The 17,041-nt window shown below is 38.1% G+C and overlaps 2 protein-coding genes across 2 annotated transcripts in view; both read left to right on the forward strand.

The window, feature by feature from the left end:
* The first annotated feature begins 350 nt into the window (after positions 1-350).
* Positions 351-3,977, forward strand: calm3b (calmodulin 3b (phosphorylase kinase, delta)). Its single transcript, XM_043220968.1, has 6 exons — positions 351-708; positions 1,500-1,530; positions 1,624-1,767; positions 1,852-1,958; positions 2,065-2,200; positions 2,351-3,977. Exons 1-6 carry the CDS (start codon positions 706-708, stop codon positions 2,377-2,379), a joined length of 450 nt encoding a protein of 149 aa, XP_043076903.1. The 5' UTR covers positions 351-705; the 3' UTR covers positions 2,380-3,977.
* Positions 3,978-4,568: 591 nt separating this feature from the next.
* Positions 4,569-17,041, forward strand: part of pcxa (pyruvate carboxylase a) — a 105,485-nt gene continuing 93,012 nt past the window's right edge. Inside the window, exons 1-7 of the mRNA XM_043220774.1 lie at positions 4,569-4,927; positions 9,206-9,347; positions 10,463-10,647; positions 12,521-12,686; positions 13,377-13,522; positions 13,748-13,865; positions 15,703-15,854. Of these exons, the coding sequence (XP_043076709.1) occupies positions 9,206-9,347; positions 10,463-10,647; positions 12,521-12,686; positions 13,377-13,522; positions 13,748-13,865; positions 15,703-15,854 (909 nt within the window). The 5' untranslated portion in view covers positions 4,569-4,927. The remainder of the gene's footprint in view (positions 4,928-9,205; positions 9,348-10,462; positions 10,648-12,520; positions 12,687-13,376; positions 13,523-13,747; positions 13,866-15,702; positions 15,855-17,041) is intronic.

Raw genomic sequence — 17,041 nt, forward strand, 5'->3', positions numbered from 1 at the left:
ACCTCTACTTTTAGGCAATGCACCATAGTCGCTTTTAACCTAAGGATATTTTTTAGTTTAACACACTTTATTTCTCTAAATAACGCATACAGAATAAGTGTATTAAACATAAAAAGGACGGAATACCAACAGCAGACTCTTTCTCTGACATGCTGCCAGTGTTACATCTGCAGCACTATATGCACCTACTGCACTAGTCGGTCTGTCTCTTTAAGAACTGCTCTCTTCGAGGACTCCCTGACGCATTGCAGGTGGCTGTCAACCAATCAAAAGACACTTCCTAGGTCAGCTGACGAGTACCATCAGACTTCTATATATAAACTCTCCGGACCATCCATTCAAATCTAAAAGCCACCGTTGTATGCTATGGCTTTTGAAGAGGATAATGCTAAAATAGAAACTTACAGTCGATAAACAACGCCGTTTAATATATCGGTTATATAAACGAAAACGGGACAGTGTCGCTGCGCAGTTTTTGGGTTCGAACATTTCCACAACGTGGCGGAAGAAGACCATAGTAACAGCTTTGTTGTCAAGGAGTGCGACGTCCCACTTTGGACCGAAGTACCCGGGCGTAGTAATATTGAAATTTGGGCGCACAGCAGCAGAAGATAGTGCTTGACAATCGCACGGGTGGAAAGCAAAAGCTTGGGTTTCCGTGTATTTCCTCTACGTACAGACTAACGTAGTTCACACTAAAATACAATGGTAAGTAAGCCTTTATAAATCTCTATCCTAATAGCCAAAGTGCAGCGTAGCTATAAAACTGGCTGAGCCTCCATGGCGAAGTGATAGGTGTGAATGGGCTACTGTTAGCTTAGCTCCTCGCGAGCTAACCGTCATTCTATTGAAAGCGCGCGAGCTCCCGGGCTAACGTCACTTCATCGGGTTACACGCAATTTTCATGTTTTTCACTGTAGAAAATGCGGCTTTACGCTTTCTGTGTGACGTTTTGCAGCGCTTTCTCCGATTGCAAATGGGCGTGAGGTGTTTACAGCAGAAAATGCGCTATACTAGCACATCCTTGACTGGTTCCCTGTTGCTAGCTCGCCTCATGTCGGCGTCAGCAAGCAGCAGCTTGAAAAGCATCGATGATAGATGTGGAGATCGCCCTCATTTACATCAGACAAAACCTGTAGCTTCCCTTGTGATAAAATAGCCCTGCTTTTTTAAATGAATCTGATCGGTCACAACATGCTTGTAGTTCCCCAAAGCACTAATCCATTCTGATGGCCTTTTAGTAACTGTAAAACACATTATAGACCAGTAAGAACAATATGTATGCAAACTGTTAACGTGCTCAAATACAGCAGTGTTGTCTGCTAATTGTGAACGCCTCATGAATGACATCATCAAACTTGTAAAACACAAGGTATCAGGTGTTAAACCCGTTCCGTTTAGTTTAACGCGCAATAAATACAGTTAAGGTTCAGACTGCACGGAAACATTTTAAAACATCTCAGTGCTAATAAAATAATTATCGTTTTGTGTCCTTATAGGCTGATCAGCTAACAGAGGAGCAGATTGCTGGTATGGAAGATTAATTTGTGCTTCAAACCTTTACCTCAAACCAACAATTTCGATGATGTGGATTGGTGATGTGTTATTTTGATTTCTTTTCAGAATTCAAGGAGGCTTTCTCCTTATTTGACAAAGACGGTGATGGCACCATCACTACTAAAGAGTTAGGGACTGTCATGCGGTCTTTGGGCCAGAATCCAACAGAGGCAGAGCTTCAGGATATGATCAATGAAGTTGATGCTGATGGTGAGGAAGCCCTTCCAAACGTATTGGCACATTTGAATAGCTCCTTTCTTTTTCTAAATATGTTGGCTCTCCCCCCCTCTTCAGGCAATGGAACAATTGATTTCCCAGAGTTCCTTACTATGATGGCCAGGAAGATGAAAGACACGGATAGCGAGGAGGAGATCAGAGAAGCATTCAGAGTTTTCGATAAGGTAGAGAGGTGTACTCGCTTATAAATGCCTCTTATTAAAGGTAATTCGTAAAGAAAACAAACATGGAAAAAATGTTTATCTCTTTCAATGACTAACGCTTTTACAGGACGGAAACGGTTATATCAGTGCAGCAGAGTTGCGTCACGTCATGACAAATCTGGGGGAGAAGCTTACAGATGAGGAAGTAGATGAGATGATTCGGGAGGCAGATATTGACGGTGACGGCCAGGTCAACTATGAAGGTATTTCTACATATTGTCATTGGTGCATTCTGATATTTTCATATGTAAGTGGATATTTTTTTCTGAATAAACGGCAATCCTGCGGTGTAATAATGAGTTTGTGAAGATTGGCGTGTTGATCTCAATCTTTTTTTATCCCCCACCCCACAGAGTTTGTCCAGATGATGACAGCAAAGTAAAAACTGGAAACCAAAAGGAGCACAACAGACCAAACAGTGGGCAGCACTCTCACTGTCAACCTTCAACAAGCATTCACAACCCAATCCCTTACTCCTCTCCATTTAGTTTTGCTCTCCTCAACTTTCCCTTAGTTTGATCAGTCCTCTGCTTTGCTTGTTTTTTCCAACATGATCTCCTGTCAACTTTTTCCCTACATTATCTGGTTTTCTTTGGAAGAAAATATTTACATGCACAACAAAGTTTAAATCTATATGATGGTGATGATAACAGCAGTGTAACACATGTATCAATATTTTAAAGATTGTGACATACTATATGGACAAGAGCAATGCATGCTTTATTTATGTTTGGCATGTTTCTGTGTTTTTATTTTCTTCCCAGCTTGCCTCTTTTTCTAACTTGCTAGTTCTCCTTTAACTGCATGTTTCTCATGCAACCTCTGCTCAGTGGTCTTAGAACTGTATGGTGAATAACCATTCATGGATAATCAGGGGCTTTATATAACAAAATGGCTCAAACTTCCATGTCATAGTGTGATTGTTTTTGTAAGTGTAGATCTGTGTGTCTGAGCGAGTGCTTGTAGTTGGATTTAAAGTGGAGCCACGCAGTACAGTTTACGTTTTGGTATAGGGCTTGTTCTTTAGGGACCGCATAACTAACATGTAAGATAAAAAAAGAAGATTAGACCTGCGTAGAATAATCCCAGAAATGGTTAATTGGGGACCAATTATTTCAGTTAGTTTGCTTGTGTTGCCCCTTTTTGTATCATTTGATAGAAACATGGTGGAAAGGTTCTGACCGTTTTTCCAACTTGCATTTTCTCACTAATTTCACTACCGCAAAACAAATGCCACCTATTTGTTCTAGACTGGTGTAGAGAGGTTTAGTGTTTGGTTTGAGCTCTATTAGTGTGGAGTTTGTACTGAGGATGTAGAATAGTTTTCACCTTAAAATATACAGTCTTACATTTTGATGCTGCATTTGGTGTCCTAGTCAGCGGACCTCTTCTGTCTAGGGAAAAATATTAAATTTAAGCTGTGTGCTGGTTCTTCCTGCAGGCTGTTCAATATATTTGTACACATCAAAAACACCTGCATTTTATGATCTTTTTAAAAAATTTCTCATAATAATAATGGCATGTTCTCCTCTTCCATGGTCCTGTAGTTGTGGTCCATGCACAGTGGCTATTGGGATGGTGCGTAATGCTTGTCATCCAGTTAGACTGTGTCTGCCATGTTGGTGCAGCAACCGCTGCCATGAAACCTGCAAATGCAGGCACTTTGAATGAAATCCATTTTTTTGTAACTGTATAGACCAAGGTTAAACAAACAGCGCTTAATGGTAGAATCACATACATTATGGTGGTAGTATTGCATCTTCTGCCCCAGTTCTTAATTTATTCTACTGTTGTGTTTTCTTTTTTATGACCTTTATATGCTGTTTTTTTCGTTCTGAGATCTAAGTTTACTGTCTGGTTCTTTTTTTTTTTCCTCTCTTCTGCCCATAAGGTAATATAGTAAAAAATGAAAGGTTATGCATTCCATTGCAGAACTCTGGTTTTCTTGCTAAATAAACGTCTTGGACCTCTGTTTCTAAATTACCTCTTTTTGTTCATAACACTGTTGCCTATATAACTGTAAACCTGCATGGGCTTATATTAAAAAAAATAGTGTAAGAGAGACAGACAAGTGCATTTAATGTATATCTATTGTGTTTATTGTCATTTGTTGGCACAAGGCAATATTAGGCTGTTTTATTATATTTTTAGCCCAATTAAGAATCAGTCTCAACAGCATATCACATTACATCATATACAAGGTTTCCACATATTACAAACAAAACCATTAAACGATGTTTTCATACCCGTATTATTAATTTTTGGTTGCCAAGGTTTATTTGTAGTAAAACCATGACTGATTTTCGCAAGGGGTGTAAAATATACAAGTAAGGGTTACGAGTACATAATCCGTTTGTAGTTTTGTTCCGCCGTGAAACTACAACACCCAAGTACTGAATGAGTTCCCCAAATGTCCAATAGCGGTACGTATACGGAGCTGCTGCTGATTGACGTGACGCAGAACGAATAAAGTACTGCCGAGTTCAGCGGCAGCCAATCACATCAATGACAAGTGGGATGTGGGCGGGGACGCCTGTCTCAGATCATACACCCAATAGTTCAGCAGCATACAGATGGGTGGATTATTGATTCAAGAAAAAAAAATGTTGCAACGGGCCAAATACTAAAGAGTGGTAAGTGATTTGGGGCAGGACAGGCTAACTCAGACGATTTGAGCGCACAATTTTAACTCGCCGTTTCAACGTCCAGCAGAAAATCAGGACCCATCGGCCACAATATAACACACTGTCAGATGATGTAAATAAGCGAGTTCGGGCAAGGCGCATTTAGTTACTTCGTTACGTAGCATCCACGCTCGCGACGTATAATTGATATTCACTGAACTTACGCACAGAGGCTTCTACGTCTTCACGTTCCTTCAAGGAACAGGATTGGACACCAGAACGCAACTGCTGTGAGACAAGAAGAAGGTAAGACTGCGTTCTCGCATGTAATGCGTTCATCGGATCAAACGATGCGCGTCTGTTAGCTATGTTATATTGCATGTATGATGTGCACAAGTTGCCGCCCTCACGAACATTAGCTGCATGATGTGTAAACTTCATGCACAATAAGTGCACGGTATTTAAAACGAACGGGCAGTCGTGGCTTCTGCAGGAAATATTTATGAAAGTCGCAGATAGAGTTTGTTTAGGTCGTTCAGCGTGCGACCAAAGGGCATGCTTTCCTCTGTTTGCTAACGCATGTGCCAACCGAATGAATCAAACTGGACAAGCTGATGGATTTAGCTCGCTTGACTGACCTATAAACTATTCGCTGCCACATAGCCAAACATAAACACTTCCTGGCTGCAAGTCAGGTTGAAAAGAAAAGCGGCAGCAAAGTGGTTATTGATTGCGTAACGAGTTCAGGTTCAACTTGGCAGATGCCGATGGCATTTTAACGCTCATCTGTCCGATCAAGTCCAAGCATGGCAGTGTCAAAACTGTCTAGAGATGTATGTAGCGTATAGCTTTTTATTCGGGCAGTTTGCTTGGACACATTCTGTGTTCAGACCATTTGCGTCGTTTTACGTTGTACGTAATCGTCGACGTTCTCGTATAACGTTGCGTTGCAGTTTAAAAATGCACCCGCTATTTTTTTTTGCTTGTTAAAAGTTTTTGCAAAAACGCATAAAATAATTACAGATCATCATAATGATAATACGTGCACCCCATGAGGTGTAGCATGTGACCAAAGGATCAAGCAGTCAGCAGTCGGTATATGGTCATATGTGCCAGTAAATCCAAAGGGTTGCATCAGAGCTAAACAAAAACTTACTGTTTGGAACTTGCATAGGGTTGCATATTTTAACTTGTATTATAAATTCAGCGTCTTTAAATATAATGTTACTCTATTAAAAGTGTAAAGGAATTCTATATTCCAGGAAGTGTGAAGTCAAAGGTTGACTTGAGAAAGTAATTCCCGTAATGTGAGAGTTGCCAGTTATGATTCTCCCTCAGAAATGTCTTAACACGCCTGTTAAAGAAGGCCTTGTTTTAATCTTGCCTTGAAATGTTATTGAATTGTTTCATTCAAGACACAACATGCAACACTTGTGCCTCAGCATCTTTTTTTTTTTTTAAATATATGTTTTGACTTCTTTTATTGACGCGTCAACCACAAGCCTTTTGTTTGCGTGAGGAAATAATGCGTTGCAAATAATGGAAATCTTCATCTTGTTCATGGCGGTTTGGTATTGGTTACCTTACCTGAACGCCATGCATGAGCAGAATTGTAGGAGGAAGTCGACAGAATTTTTAGCTCTTTTGTTAAAGGTTGTTGTACAGCTGGTATGTAAATGAATGTCCAGTTTCAAAATATTCTGGGGATTTGAGCAGCTTAAGAAGCCAGACTATTGCAAAAATTAATTTTAAGCATGTCCTCCCGTTCAAAATTCTCTAAGTATTAATAATTCAGAGCTTTAATAATGATAATAGTAATTCAAATGAAGTTGTAACGCAGAATGTTTATTTGAATAATCCAGTGAAGTCAGAAAGATGATTTAAATACCTTAAAATAAATAGTGACACATTTACATTTACGCAACGAGGATATTCAGTTTCTCTTATGCAAAAAAATCTCGACGTCCATAAACATTTCTATCTTAATCCGACAAGATGTAATTGGAGTTTTACTGCTGTTCTGTTGTCACAGCAATAAAATACGAAGTTGTAAATTCTTTCTTCTTGGTCACATTATCAGAGAATCAACCTGACTCAGATTTTTGTTATACATTAAACGCGGTAACATAATACTGAACATGCTTTATGAAAAGCAGCAGGTGTCTGATAATATGACACTTATGGACATCTCCAGAAACCCGATGACTCTTGAACTATGGGATATAGCCGAGTCATCATCAGCCATGTGGTGGCAACCAATAAAGTGTTCATTTGTCTATCTCTCTATCTATCGTTAGTGACAAACGTGCTTTTATCTCATTTATTTGATCTTTTATCGCAGTAGAAGATAAATACTAGTAAATGTAAGATTCTTTAATGAGTCATAAAGGTTTAGTATATTGAATACAAATTTGTTTTGTGTTTTTTAAATGCAAATAAATTCCTGTGTGCTCTCACAGCAGAAACCGGACTGTGAGTGAGTTTGTAAGGGGATCTCTGTGCATTACTTTTATCCTTTGAGTAGAGTACAATTCTTTTTTTTCTTTATAGAATGAGTCCACAGACTGTGCCAGCTTACTCTGGATAAAAGGTTTTATGCGAATGGTTAAGTAAACCTCTTAAAGCCACCTGCTTCCACCCAGTCAGGAAGATATGATCATTTTGCTATCAAATCACACAGACTCACCCCTTCACTGTTTTCCATGCATCGTTGCACACGCAGAATGCCATTTAATACATCGGCCCATCTACATACTGTCCTAAACTCTCTCACAAACGCGCTGCTATTGTTTACAGCGGCTTCAGTCTGAGTCTTCTCTGCAGAGCTCATGTATCAGTGTCATGTTCTCTCTCTCAGCCAGGAAACAGTCAGTGTATTGTTGTGATTTTTGGCAGAGGGGTGTCCCTTATTTAGGAGCAGACAAGTATAAGGAACTGTAGAACCACTAAATGGTTTGAGAGAAAAGAGACACCGCTCTCACAGGAAACCAGGCTTTGCTTTTTTTTTGTACGGGAATGTTGTGTTTTGGAGATTTGACATAAGTGTCCGTTATTTCTTTAGTTTTTCGTTTTTATCCGAGGGGTCATATGCCTTACCCCTGAAGTAGGTAGACCTTTGAGCACGTTTTTTTTTGCAACACCCCCTTAGTTATCAAATCCATGTTTTTTTTAGAAAGTGGGCAAATACTTTTGTCAAATGAACTTATTTAAAGCATTGATTTTTCAGCTGGTTTTGCGTCAGTGCATTGGACGCCGTCTGACCCATCACCTAGCCAGAATGGTTTATTGTATTAAATAAATAAAGTAAACACAATGTCTTTTAACATGAGAATTTTATAGGATCGCTTGACTTCAATGGTATTTCTGTCCTTACTGTGGAAGGCAAAGTACTTTTTCGTTTTTGAGGTGAACTATTCCTTTAATGTGTTGAATGTACATGTTTGGTATTCTTAATTTTAGTTTAGTAACAGTGTTAAAGAAATAGTTCACACAAATTTTGCTCACCCTCCAGGATGCACATTATTTGTTTCTTCATCAGAACAGATCTGGAGAAACTAGTATTATCACTTGTGAATGGGTGTTGCCAGAATAAGAGCTCAAACACCTGATAAAAACACACGATCCGTTTCCTAAATGCATTTTATTGATCGACTTGCAATTTTTAGTCTTCACTCTGATGTACATCATTTCATTACATGAAATGCAATCTTCAGAAAATCTCAAAATAAATATACATTTTTATTCTGTCAATTGCTGTAAAATTGCCTAAATACAATTATTTGGCTTTAATTAATTGCATTTTATATATTTTTACAGTTTTAAAGGACTTCAGCTGTCTTTCAGAGATTTTGATCAAGTATTCAGTTCAGTTAGTAGTTTTTTTTGAATCACTTCCTCGTTGTCTAGACACCCACGTTGCCCAATAGAAAAGTAGTAGATTAGCCAAGTGAGCTATTGTACTTCACATGTTTTGATTTAGTCATGCCCTTTAAATTATTAAGCTTAAAACTCCTTTTATTATCTGGATTATATGCCGTTCTGGTTCTGCCTTTGTCTCCCGAGGCCTCGTATAGTCCCTCTGATCCTTCGGTGTTTCCCACTGAGTTTAATCAGCGCTGCTGTTTTTTCAGGTGTTCAGTCCCGGCCTTTGAAGCTGTGTCCACAGGCAATATGATCACAATATGATATTGTGTTTTGTTCAGTTTGGCCCTGTGGGCACTTGACCGTGTTCATGTTTTGTAATCTGTGGATATACTTGAAATACAGCATTTTTTTTTAAAAGACCTGTATCAACTGAGTATCTTCTCACGCAGTCAAGGCCAGTCTTTGCCCAGTTGCTTGTCGATGGTTTATGGTCACGTTTCGCAGCGCTCATTTATACTACATCAGGCTTGTTCTGTCGTCTCATGCATTCTTATCTCTGTCCTCACTTTCCTTTTTAGTTCGAGTGTTGACTCTTGTTATCTCGGCTCCTGTGTGAAACTCCGCAAGGCTGCTAATCACTTTGCTTCTTCAGAAATGCAGATAACCCTAAGTAGATATTACTACACCAGACTGAATGACCTGCTTTCTGTTGCTTTCTAGATGCTGCTACAGGTGGGGGGAAAGCGCTCTGCCCTGGGGCTGTTGGCCATCAGGAGGGTGTGGAGTATGAGCCGCTCCGCCCACACCGCTCCCCAGACACTGGAGTACAAACCCATCAAAAAGGTCATGGTGGCCAACAGAGGTGCGTCAGTGTTCAGAATGTGTATGACATTCCCAAAAACGTCTTTTTATTTTAGTTTGTTTTATTTGTGTTTTTGAGTTTGTTTAATTGCCATAATTGTTTGTGTATATTAAAGGGGTCATACAATGTTACTTAAAAAGAACGCTATTTACTGTATTTGATATTTTATGCAGTTAAACTTTTTATTTTTAACATACTGTATATTATTGTTTTTCTTATAAGCCGTGCCTTTGTGCCATCGCTCTAAAAACGAAGCGATGGGCCAGCTGTCCAGTGCGTTGTGATTGGCCGAATACCTCAAACGTGTGACGGAAATGTTACGCCCTTTACAAAAGCAAAAACGACGATACAAAAAATCTAATTTGCATCCAGTGGGGACATAATTACTGATTATAACGACTTTGTAGTGAACACATCTGAATGTTTGGGGTGAACTGTTCTGGAACAGTGTTGTAAATGAGAGTTGACCACTGATTTCTAGTTGTGTACTCTTTTTGAAAGAAAGCAGAGTAGTTTCACTTTCATAATAAAACACAGCGTCTCCAGAACATGGTGCTGGCAGCAACACAATAGAATAATAGTTCTGCCGCCTTTATTTACGCAAACATTTGGGCGGCGGTATGAAAATTAAACTCACATCGCGACATAGACAAGTCGGGCCACTTTTAAACTAGCCGGGACAAGTCAGAATTTTTAGAAAGAATATCTCTTTGGTTTTGAAACTTTAGTCTTTGCAACTTTAGGGATCTTATCAGTGCACTAACCGCTTAGTAACACTCCAAAGAGAAAGGAAAACTTGAAATTGTATCATACGACCCCTTTAATGTATATTCTTTTCAAATGCAATTACGTACATTTTAAAACAAAAGTTTGAAGTCAGTACCAGTTTTTTAAAGAAATTATTAATAATAATAATAAAATGTTCTTTTGAAACTTCCGTTCATCAAAGAATGCAAAAAAACTGTTTTCAAAATAAACGTTGTAATAGATTTCTGCTTTTTGCTTGTTGACGCATTTCTGAAAAAGGAATACTTTGTATTGCAGAAGTAATAAGGTTATTGTGTTAATTGTCTTTCGCATGAATGAATGAATGAACTGTATATAATACATTTCAGGAGAGATTGCGATCCGGGTGTTCCGGGCCTGCACAGAGCTGGGGATCCGCACGGTGGCTGTCTACTCTGAGCAGGACACGGGCCAGATGCACAGACAAAAGGCAGACGAAGCTTACCTCATCGGGAAGGGGCTGCCACCTGTAGCTGCCTATCTACATATACCAGACATCATCAAAGTGGCCAAGGTCAGATTTTGTACCCGAGTGCTTTCTGTAAAGATGCTTAATGAATATTTTGCACCATAATTCACATGCTCTGCCAACATTTCTCACTGGGCTCAAACACAAAAGGTGATTAATGTTCAGTTTTAAAAAAAAGATTTAGTAATTTTGTTTGTACAATTATAATTTGATAATTGGAATTTAAAATATATTTTAATATTTACAGTCATTCAAAAGTCTGGGGTCTCTACATTTTTTTTCTTTGTTTTTGCAAAAAGAGTCCATTGGTAAAAATTCAAAAGAAATTTCTAAAGAACAGCATTTATTAGAAATAATTTTTTTTTGTGACAATTAAAATTGAGATAAATTTGATCAATTGATGTAGCAATTTAAAAAAAGAAAATCTTAAATGGTAACACTGTACAAAAAGGTGTCATTTGTTGACATTAGTTAATGTATTAATTAACATGAACAATGAACAATGCATTTATTACAATAATATACATTTTTTGTTAATGTTAAATAATGAAAATACAATAGTGCAGTGTTTATTCATGTTAGTTGTGTATTAGGTGTATCAACTAATGTTAACAAACACAACTTACGATTTTAATAATGCATTAGAAAATGCTAAAATTAACATTAACAAAGATTACTAAATGGTGTAAAAGTTTACTAATGAATCTAATTGTAAAGTGTTACCAACAAAACAAAAACAAATCTTTCTCACCCTAATGAATGAGAATCTATTATTTAACATTTGTTTTATGTATTTATTATGCATGTCATACTTTTTTTTTTTTTTTTTCGTTTATATTTTGTAGTAAAAATAAAAGTTCCAGAAATAGTTTTTTTGCCAAAATGCCATCTACAAGGTAATTGTTATTAGAATTGGCAATTAGATGTCACAGAAAACCATAGGTCTTGCGAGGAAAAAAAAAAACAGGATATAATACTGACACGGATAGATGACATCGATGACATCAGCTGGCCTGAAAATCACAGTTGTCCCAAATCAACGTGAGAACTGTTTGTTGAGTTAAAAAGCAGCAGTGTATTCGCATGTTTTTAACACCTGCAGCTTTTGTTGAAAGTGTTTGTGTGGTAAAACGCTAGATTAGGATCTCGTGACCTGTAAAATACACACACAGCCTGCAGTGATTGGACAGATAGAGCACAAACAAGCCTGCAAAGAGCAGTAATTGCACATAATTATGCCTTCTGACAAAGGGTTCAGAGTCTGACGCCAAGAAGAGATGGTAGCCGTAAAATAACCCCCCCGAAAGGCAGTCGTTCTCCCGCATCTCATTTTCTGATTAAATGCCTCGGGCATCAATCAATGCACAATCAGTCATTCGATGGCTTAATCGATAAATAAATCAATGGCTTTAACAGCTTGCCAGGTTGACGCTGTGCCTTATGCGTCTTAGAGATTGAAGCACCCGAAACATTCCACCCCTCTTGTCATGACTTGTTTGAAGAACTAAATTGGCTAACCTTGAATACGGGTCAATAAACAAAACATTTCCATCAGCCCGGAAAGCTGGGCTATGTTTTCGGAGCCACCGCTGCCTTTTAGCTGGTTATTGGAAGAGCTGTTTGATGAAATTTTTTTGATGAATAGAAAGTTCAACAGAACAGCTTTTATTTGAGATAGAAGTCTTTTGTATGTACGTTTGTCATTTTTGATGAATACAGTGGTATAAAAAACAGCTGTACTGTACTGACCCCGGCCTTTAGAAAGTTTTAATGTCTTGTTGTGCCATCTCTTGTCATTCTCAAAACTAAAAAGACAAGGTAAGAGTATCGCAGTCATTGGAATAGCTATTACGGGAAGGTATTGTGACAGAATTCTTGTACTGGCAAATGGTGATGTTGTGCAATCTGTCCCTGGCAGGAGAATGATGTGGATGCCATCCACCCAGGTTATGGCTTCCTGTCAGAAAGAGCAGATTTTGCCCAGGCATGCGTGGATGCTGGGGTACGTTTCATCGGCCCCACCCCAGACGTGGTGCGCAAGATGGGGGACAAAGTTGAGGCCCGTTCCATTGCAATCGGTGCAGGTAAAGTGTTCATCATCTCATCTACTCGGGGAACATCACAATCTTTTCTTATAACATTGTTATTAGTTGTACCAGAGTGCAACAATACCCATCCACTTTTTTTTAGTGGCCTAGTTTTTCCCTAAAGGGGTTTTAAAAGTCTTTGGTATGACCCTTTAGCGTTTACAGTGCCTCGTGGGACTGGGTGGGTGCTTAAGTGTTCTTTTGACCCTATTTACTTGTCTGGTTTTCTAATTGTGAAGATTTCTTTGCAGAATCATGGGTTATGTTCGTTTTGTTACACGTAATTTAAAAAATAGGTTGAAATAATACTAGCTGATGGCTTCACAAAATGCATATTCCGCTGATTTTCGACACTGTAGCTCACAGTAAGTCTGGATTTAACAGATTATTTTTAATGATGAAGTTGTGATTTTAAAAATCCCTTCCCCTAATGAAGAAAATTCACTTTTTTTTTAAATATTTTCTGAACCCAACTGTGGTGCTTTATTTAAGCTTAATAAAATACTTAAAAAAAAATGATTTAATTATTTGAACAACTTCAAAGAGCAAATGACAGAATTGTAATTTTTGGTTAAAGTATGGCTTTAGATTAGTCTGTTAAACTGATGTTGCGTCATGACGCGTACATGGCACATCAATGGCTTGGCATTACTACGGTAACGGCGGATGTATCTGATCTTCCTGCAGGTGTGCCGGTGGTACCTGGAACAGATGCTCCCATCTCATCTTTGCAGGAAGCTCAAGAGTTCTCCAACAGCTACGGTTTCCCGATTATCTTCAAGGCTGCATACGGAGGCGGAGGACGTGGGATGCGAGTGGTCAGGGAGTATGAGGTATTGCGTCCAAATTATTTGTAAGCGATTAGAGCGCTTTTAATCTTTGCGGCATTCCTTTCGAGAGCCGGTTGTGAGCTTTGACACTGGAGGGCTTTTAAATGAACACAAAAGTACGGCCCTTGTGTGCACTTAAGGCTTGCTTGCTTTCGAGTTACTTGTGCCGTATGAATTGGTGTGCTGGGTATTTGCTCTGGGTGACCCTGTGGCTTAATGTATGTTCAGGAACTAGAGGAGAACTATCAGCGTGCGTACTCTGAGGCCCTGGCAGCTTTTGGCAATGGAGCTCTGTTTGTGGAAAAGTTCATTGAGAAACCCAGACACATCGAGGTGCAGATCTTGGGTGAGTGAATTTGTTCGTTATTGATTTGTGTTTGGTCAGGGAACTGCAGATTAAGTATTCTAATAAATAAGAGAGATTAACCAGAAATTAGCATCGTCATCATTTACTCAGCTTTCTGTGAAACACTAAGGAAAACTGTCGCTCTTTGGTCTGAAGAGTTTTATTTACAAAAAAATTCCACAAAAGCACCATAAAAGTGCCCAACGTGACTTGTTTGAATCATTATTCTCTTATAATATTTCGCTTTAGTGGGCCGTTAAACACTGGCTGGATCAGTTAGTCATCATTGCACATTTTTTAATTAATCTGAATGAATCCAATCAGATTTTTGGACCCTTTTGTAAAAATATTGAAGCATTTTTAAGACTCTAGACCACTAAACTAGTCATAAGAGTAAATTCATTGATTTATTTTTTTTTAATATGTACATTGGAAGCTGAATAAATAGGCTTTCCTTTAGAGCTGGGCGATATATTTATTTGCATCTCGTCGGTTCTTTAATTAGCGGTAAATCTCCATAACCTGTTTTCACATGGGGAGCCAGTTAATACACAGAGCCGTAGATCGCTGACAGGCTAGACGACATCGGGTTCTGTATCGCTAATGTTTCACCCGCGAAACTAAACGCGATATTGCAGCTACGGCTCTGTGTATTAATTGCAGTCCATTTGAAAACAGCTGATGGAGATTTAAATCTAATCACTAACTTATAAGATGCACATGAATATATCGCCCAGCCCAACTTCTCGTTGACCATTGTATGGTTTGTTTTTATAGGACAACATTTGGCCGAGAAGCAACTATTTGAAAATTTGGAATCTAATAGTGGGAAAAAAAAAAAAAAAATCGAAACATGACAAATAATGAATAAGGACGTCAATAAGTCCTTAACAATGCATATTCCTACCATTAAAATTAGGTTTTGATGTTTACGGCAAGACTATTTACAAGGTATATTAATGGAATGCGATCTTTACTTAATATAACAATAGTTTTTGCCATAAAACAAAAATCGATAATTTTAACGATTGTATTTTTGGCTAATGCTACAAATATACCCACGCTACTTTTGTGGTCCAGGGTCACGTTTAGTCTGTTCTTTCAGTCTGAAAGATAACATATGAAGTCAAATGAAATCAGGTGGTTATGTGAAGCACTCTCAGGCTGATTGAGCTATCAGCCTGATTACAAATGGATTATTAATTTGCGTGTAAACAACACTAATAAGTTCAGATCGGTCCAAACTATTAACAAATCATTGATATTTGTTGAAAAGAATAAGTGTAAAGGATTTATATGCCACATTGTCTCTCATATATCATCTAATCATTTCTAAACTGATACTTATCTCATATAGAACACAAGTCATAACCATTTTTATATTATTTTATGATGCTTTTGGAGCTCAGTTATTGTAATCGCCTGTGAAAGAGCAGCAAGGACTCTTTTAAATTTGTCCTTTTGTATTTCAATGAATGAAAATGATAAGGAGGAGTAAGTAAAGATTTCTACTTCAAATCTGTTGCCAGACATTTTCACAGAACAAGCGCTCAAAACCCCCAAAAGCAAATGAGAATTTTTGCCAGAAATAAATACATTGTTTGGTAGTTAATTAAAACATATTTTGATGTTTGCATAGACCGCATTCTTCTCAGCAGTGAACAGAACGGTGCAGTCCTCTGTTGCCTGCTAATTTGCATAGCGTTTATTGATCAGTTATATGATTGTTTGTTATTGTATTTTGGAGAAATACGAGCAGATGGGTTTGTTTACAGTGCCAGATGGGTTTAAGACTTCTGTGTAATGCTCAATGAGTTGATCGGTCCGTTGTGTGTAGGCGATAAATACGGCAATGTCATTCACTTGTACGAGAGGGACTGCTCTATCCAGAGGAGACACCAAAAGGTGGTGGAGATCGCACCGGCCACACAGCTGGACCCACACCTCCGAGACAGACTCACTGCTGACTCCGTGAACCTCGCTCGACAGGTACAAGCAAAAACATCTGACAGATGGCGGCATTGGCTTTTTTCCAAACCGTATGCAAATGCTGATTTACAAAAGTTCGGTGAAAGAACGTATGGATAAACCGCATCTCAAACATTGACTTTTAAAAGGATGTTCTGAGTTAACTTATTACTTTTGAATAACTTAATATTACTATAGAATCTCACTCACTACATGCTTAAAATGTAGTCAGGATTTTGTTGTCTCATTCATTCGTTGAATATCTAATTTTAGTTGGTGAAAACATCATTTTAGTAATTGTATACAGTGATTATAAATGTATATTTTTATTTAATAATGTAAAATATTAACCATAATAATTATGACTTGTATTGAAAGCTATTTGATAGCAATTCAATTTAAATAATTTAATTTCAAATTTGTAAGATAATTTGTTATTGCACTGTACAACTGTCCTCCTGAAATAAGTACACAGCTCAAAGATGAAAAAAGGTTTAAGCATAAAAACAATGAGTGTAATACTGCTTTAAATTGTTGTTGTATTATCATTGTGATGTTATATTTTTGATTGGTGGCCAGATGAAAGTTGAAGGGAAAAAAAGTGACTTATTTTAGGTCTGTTGCAGTACACTGAATTAGACAGCAGGCGTCGCTGCTGTGCCACTGGATTGATAGCAGCCATAATCAAACTTTTACATTCATCCATTTCACTGCATAAACATATGCCAAGACGAAAAAAATGGTCTGTTTTGCTGCAGCAGACAAGCTGTTATAGAAACACAGTAACATCTGCCTTAAAAGAGTAACAAAGCTCCTGAATGTCTCTATAGCAATCCATTACTTTTATTGATAACCGGTTTCCACCATTAAAAACTTGAGCTGTAACCTCTTAGTGTTTTTCAGATGATATCCAGATGGGTCTTGACACTGATATCTGTTCATTATTACAGGAGATTTTTTTTTTCTTTCTTCATATGATGTTCATCTGGCTGACTCACATCTCTGTATGCCAGTCTGAGCGAGCATATGGACTGCCTGCACTGGCATTTGGGGAGGGTTGAAACTCTCAATTGTGATTTTTAATATTTTATCCGCTGGAGATATGAGAAAGAGTGGTGCTTTTTCTTTGGCAGAGCTTTTTGGCACCAGCTTACAAAAAATTATGGGTAAATCTGAATCCGTACAGCAACCTAAGCCAGTCGATCCTT

This window comes from Puntigrus tetrazona, chromosome 21 (genome assembly GCF_018831695.1).
Source record: "Puntigrus tetrazona isolate hp1 chromosome 21, ASM1883169v1, whole genome shotgun sequence".
In the NCBI taxonomy this organism is placed as follows: Eukaryota; Metazoa; Chordata; class Actinopteri; order Cypriniformes; family Cyprinidae; genus Puntigrus; species Puntigrus tetrazona.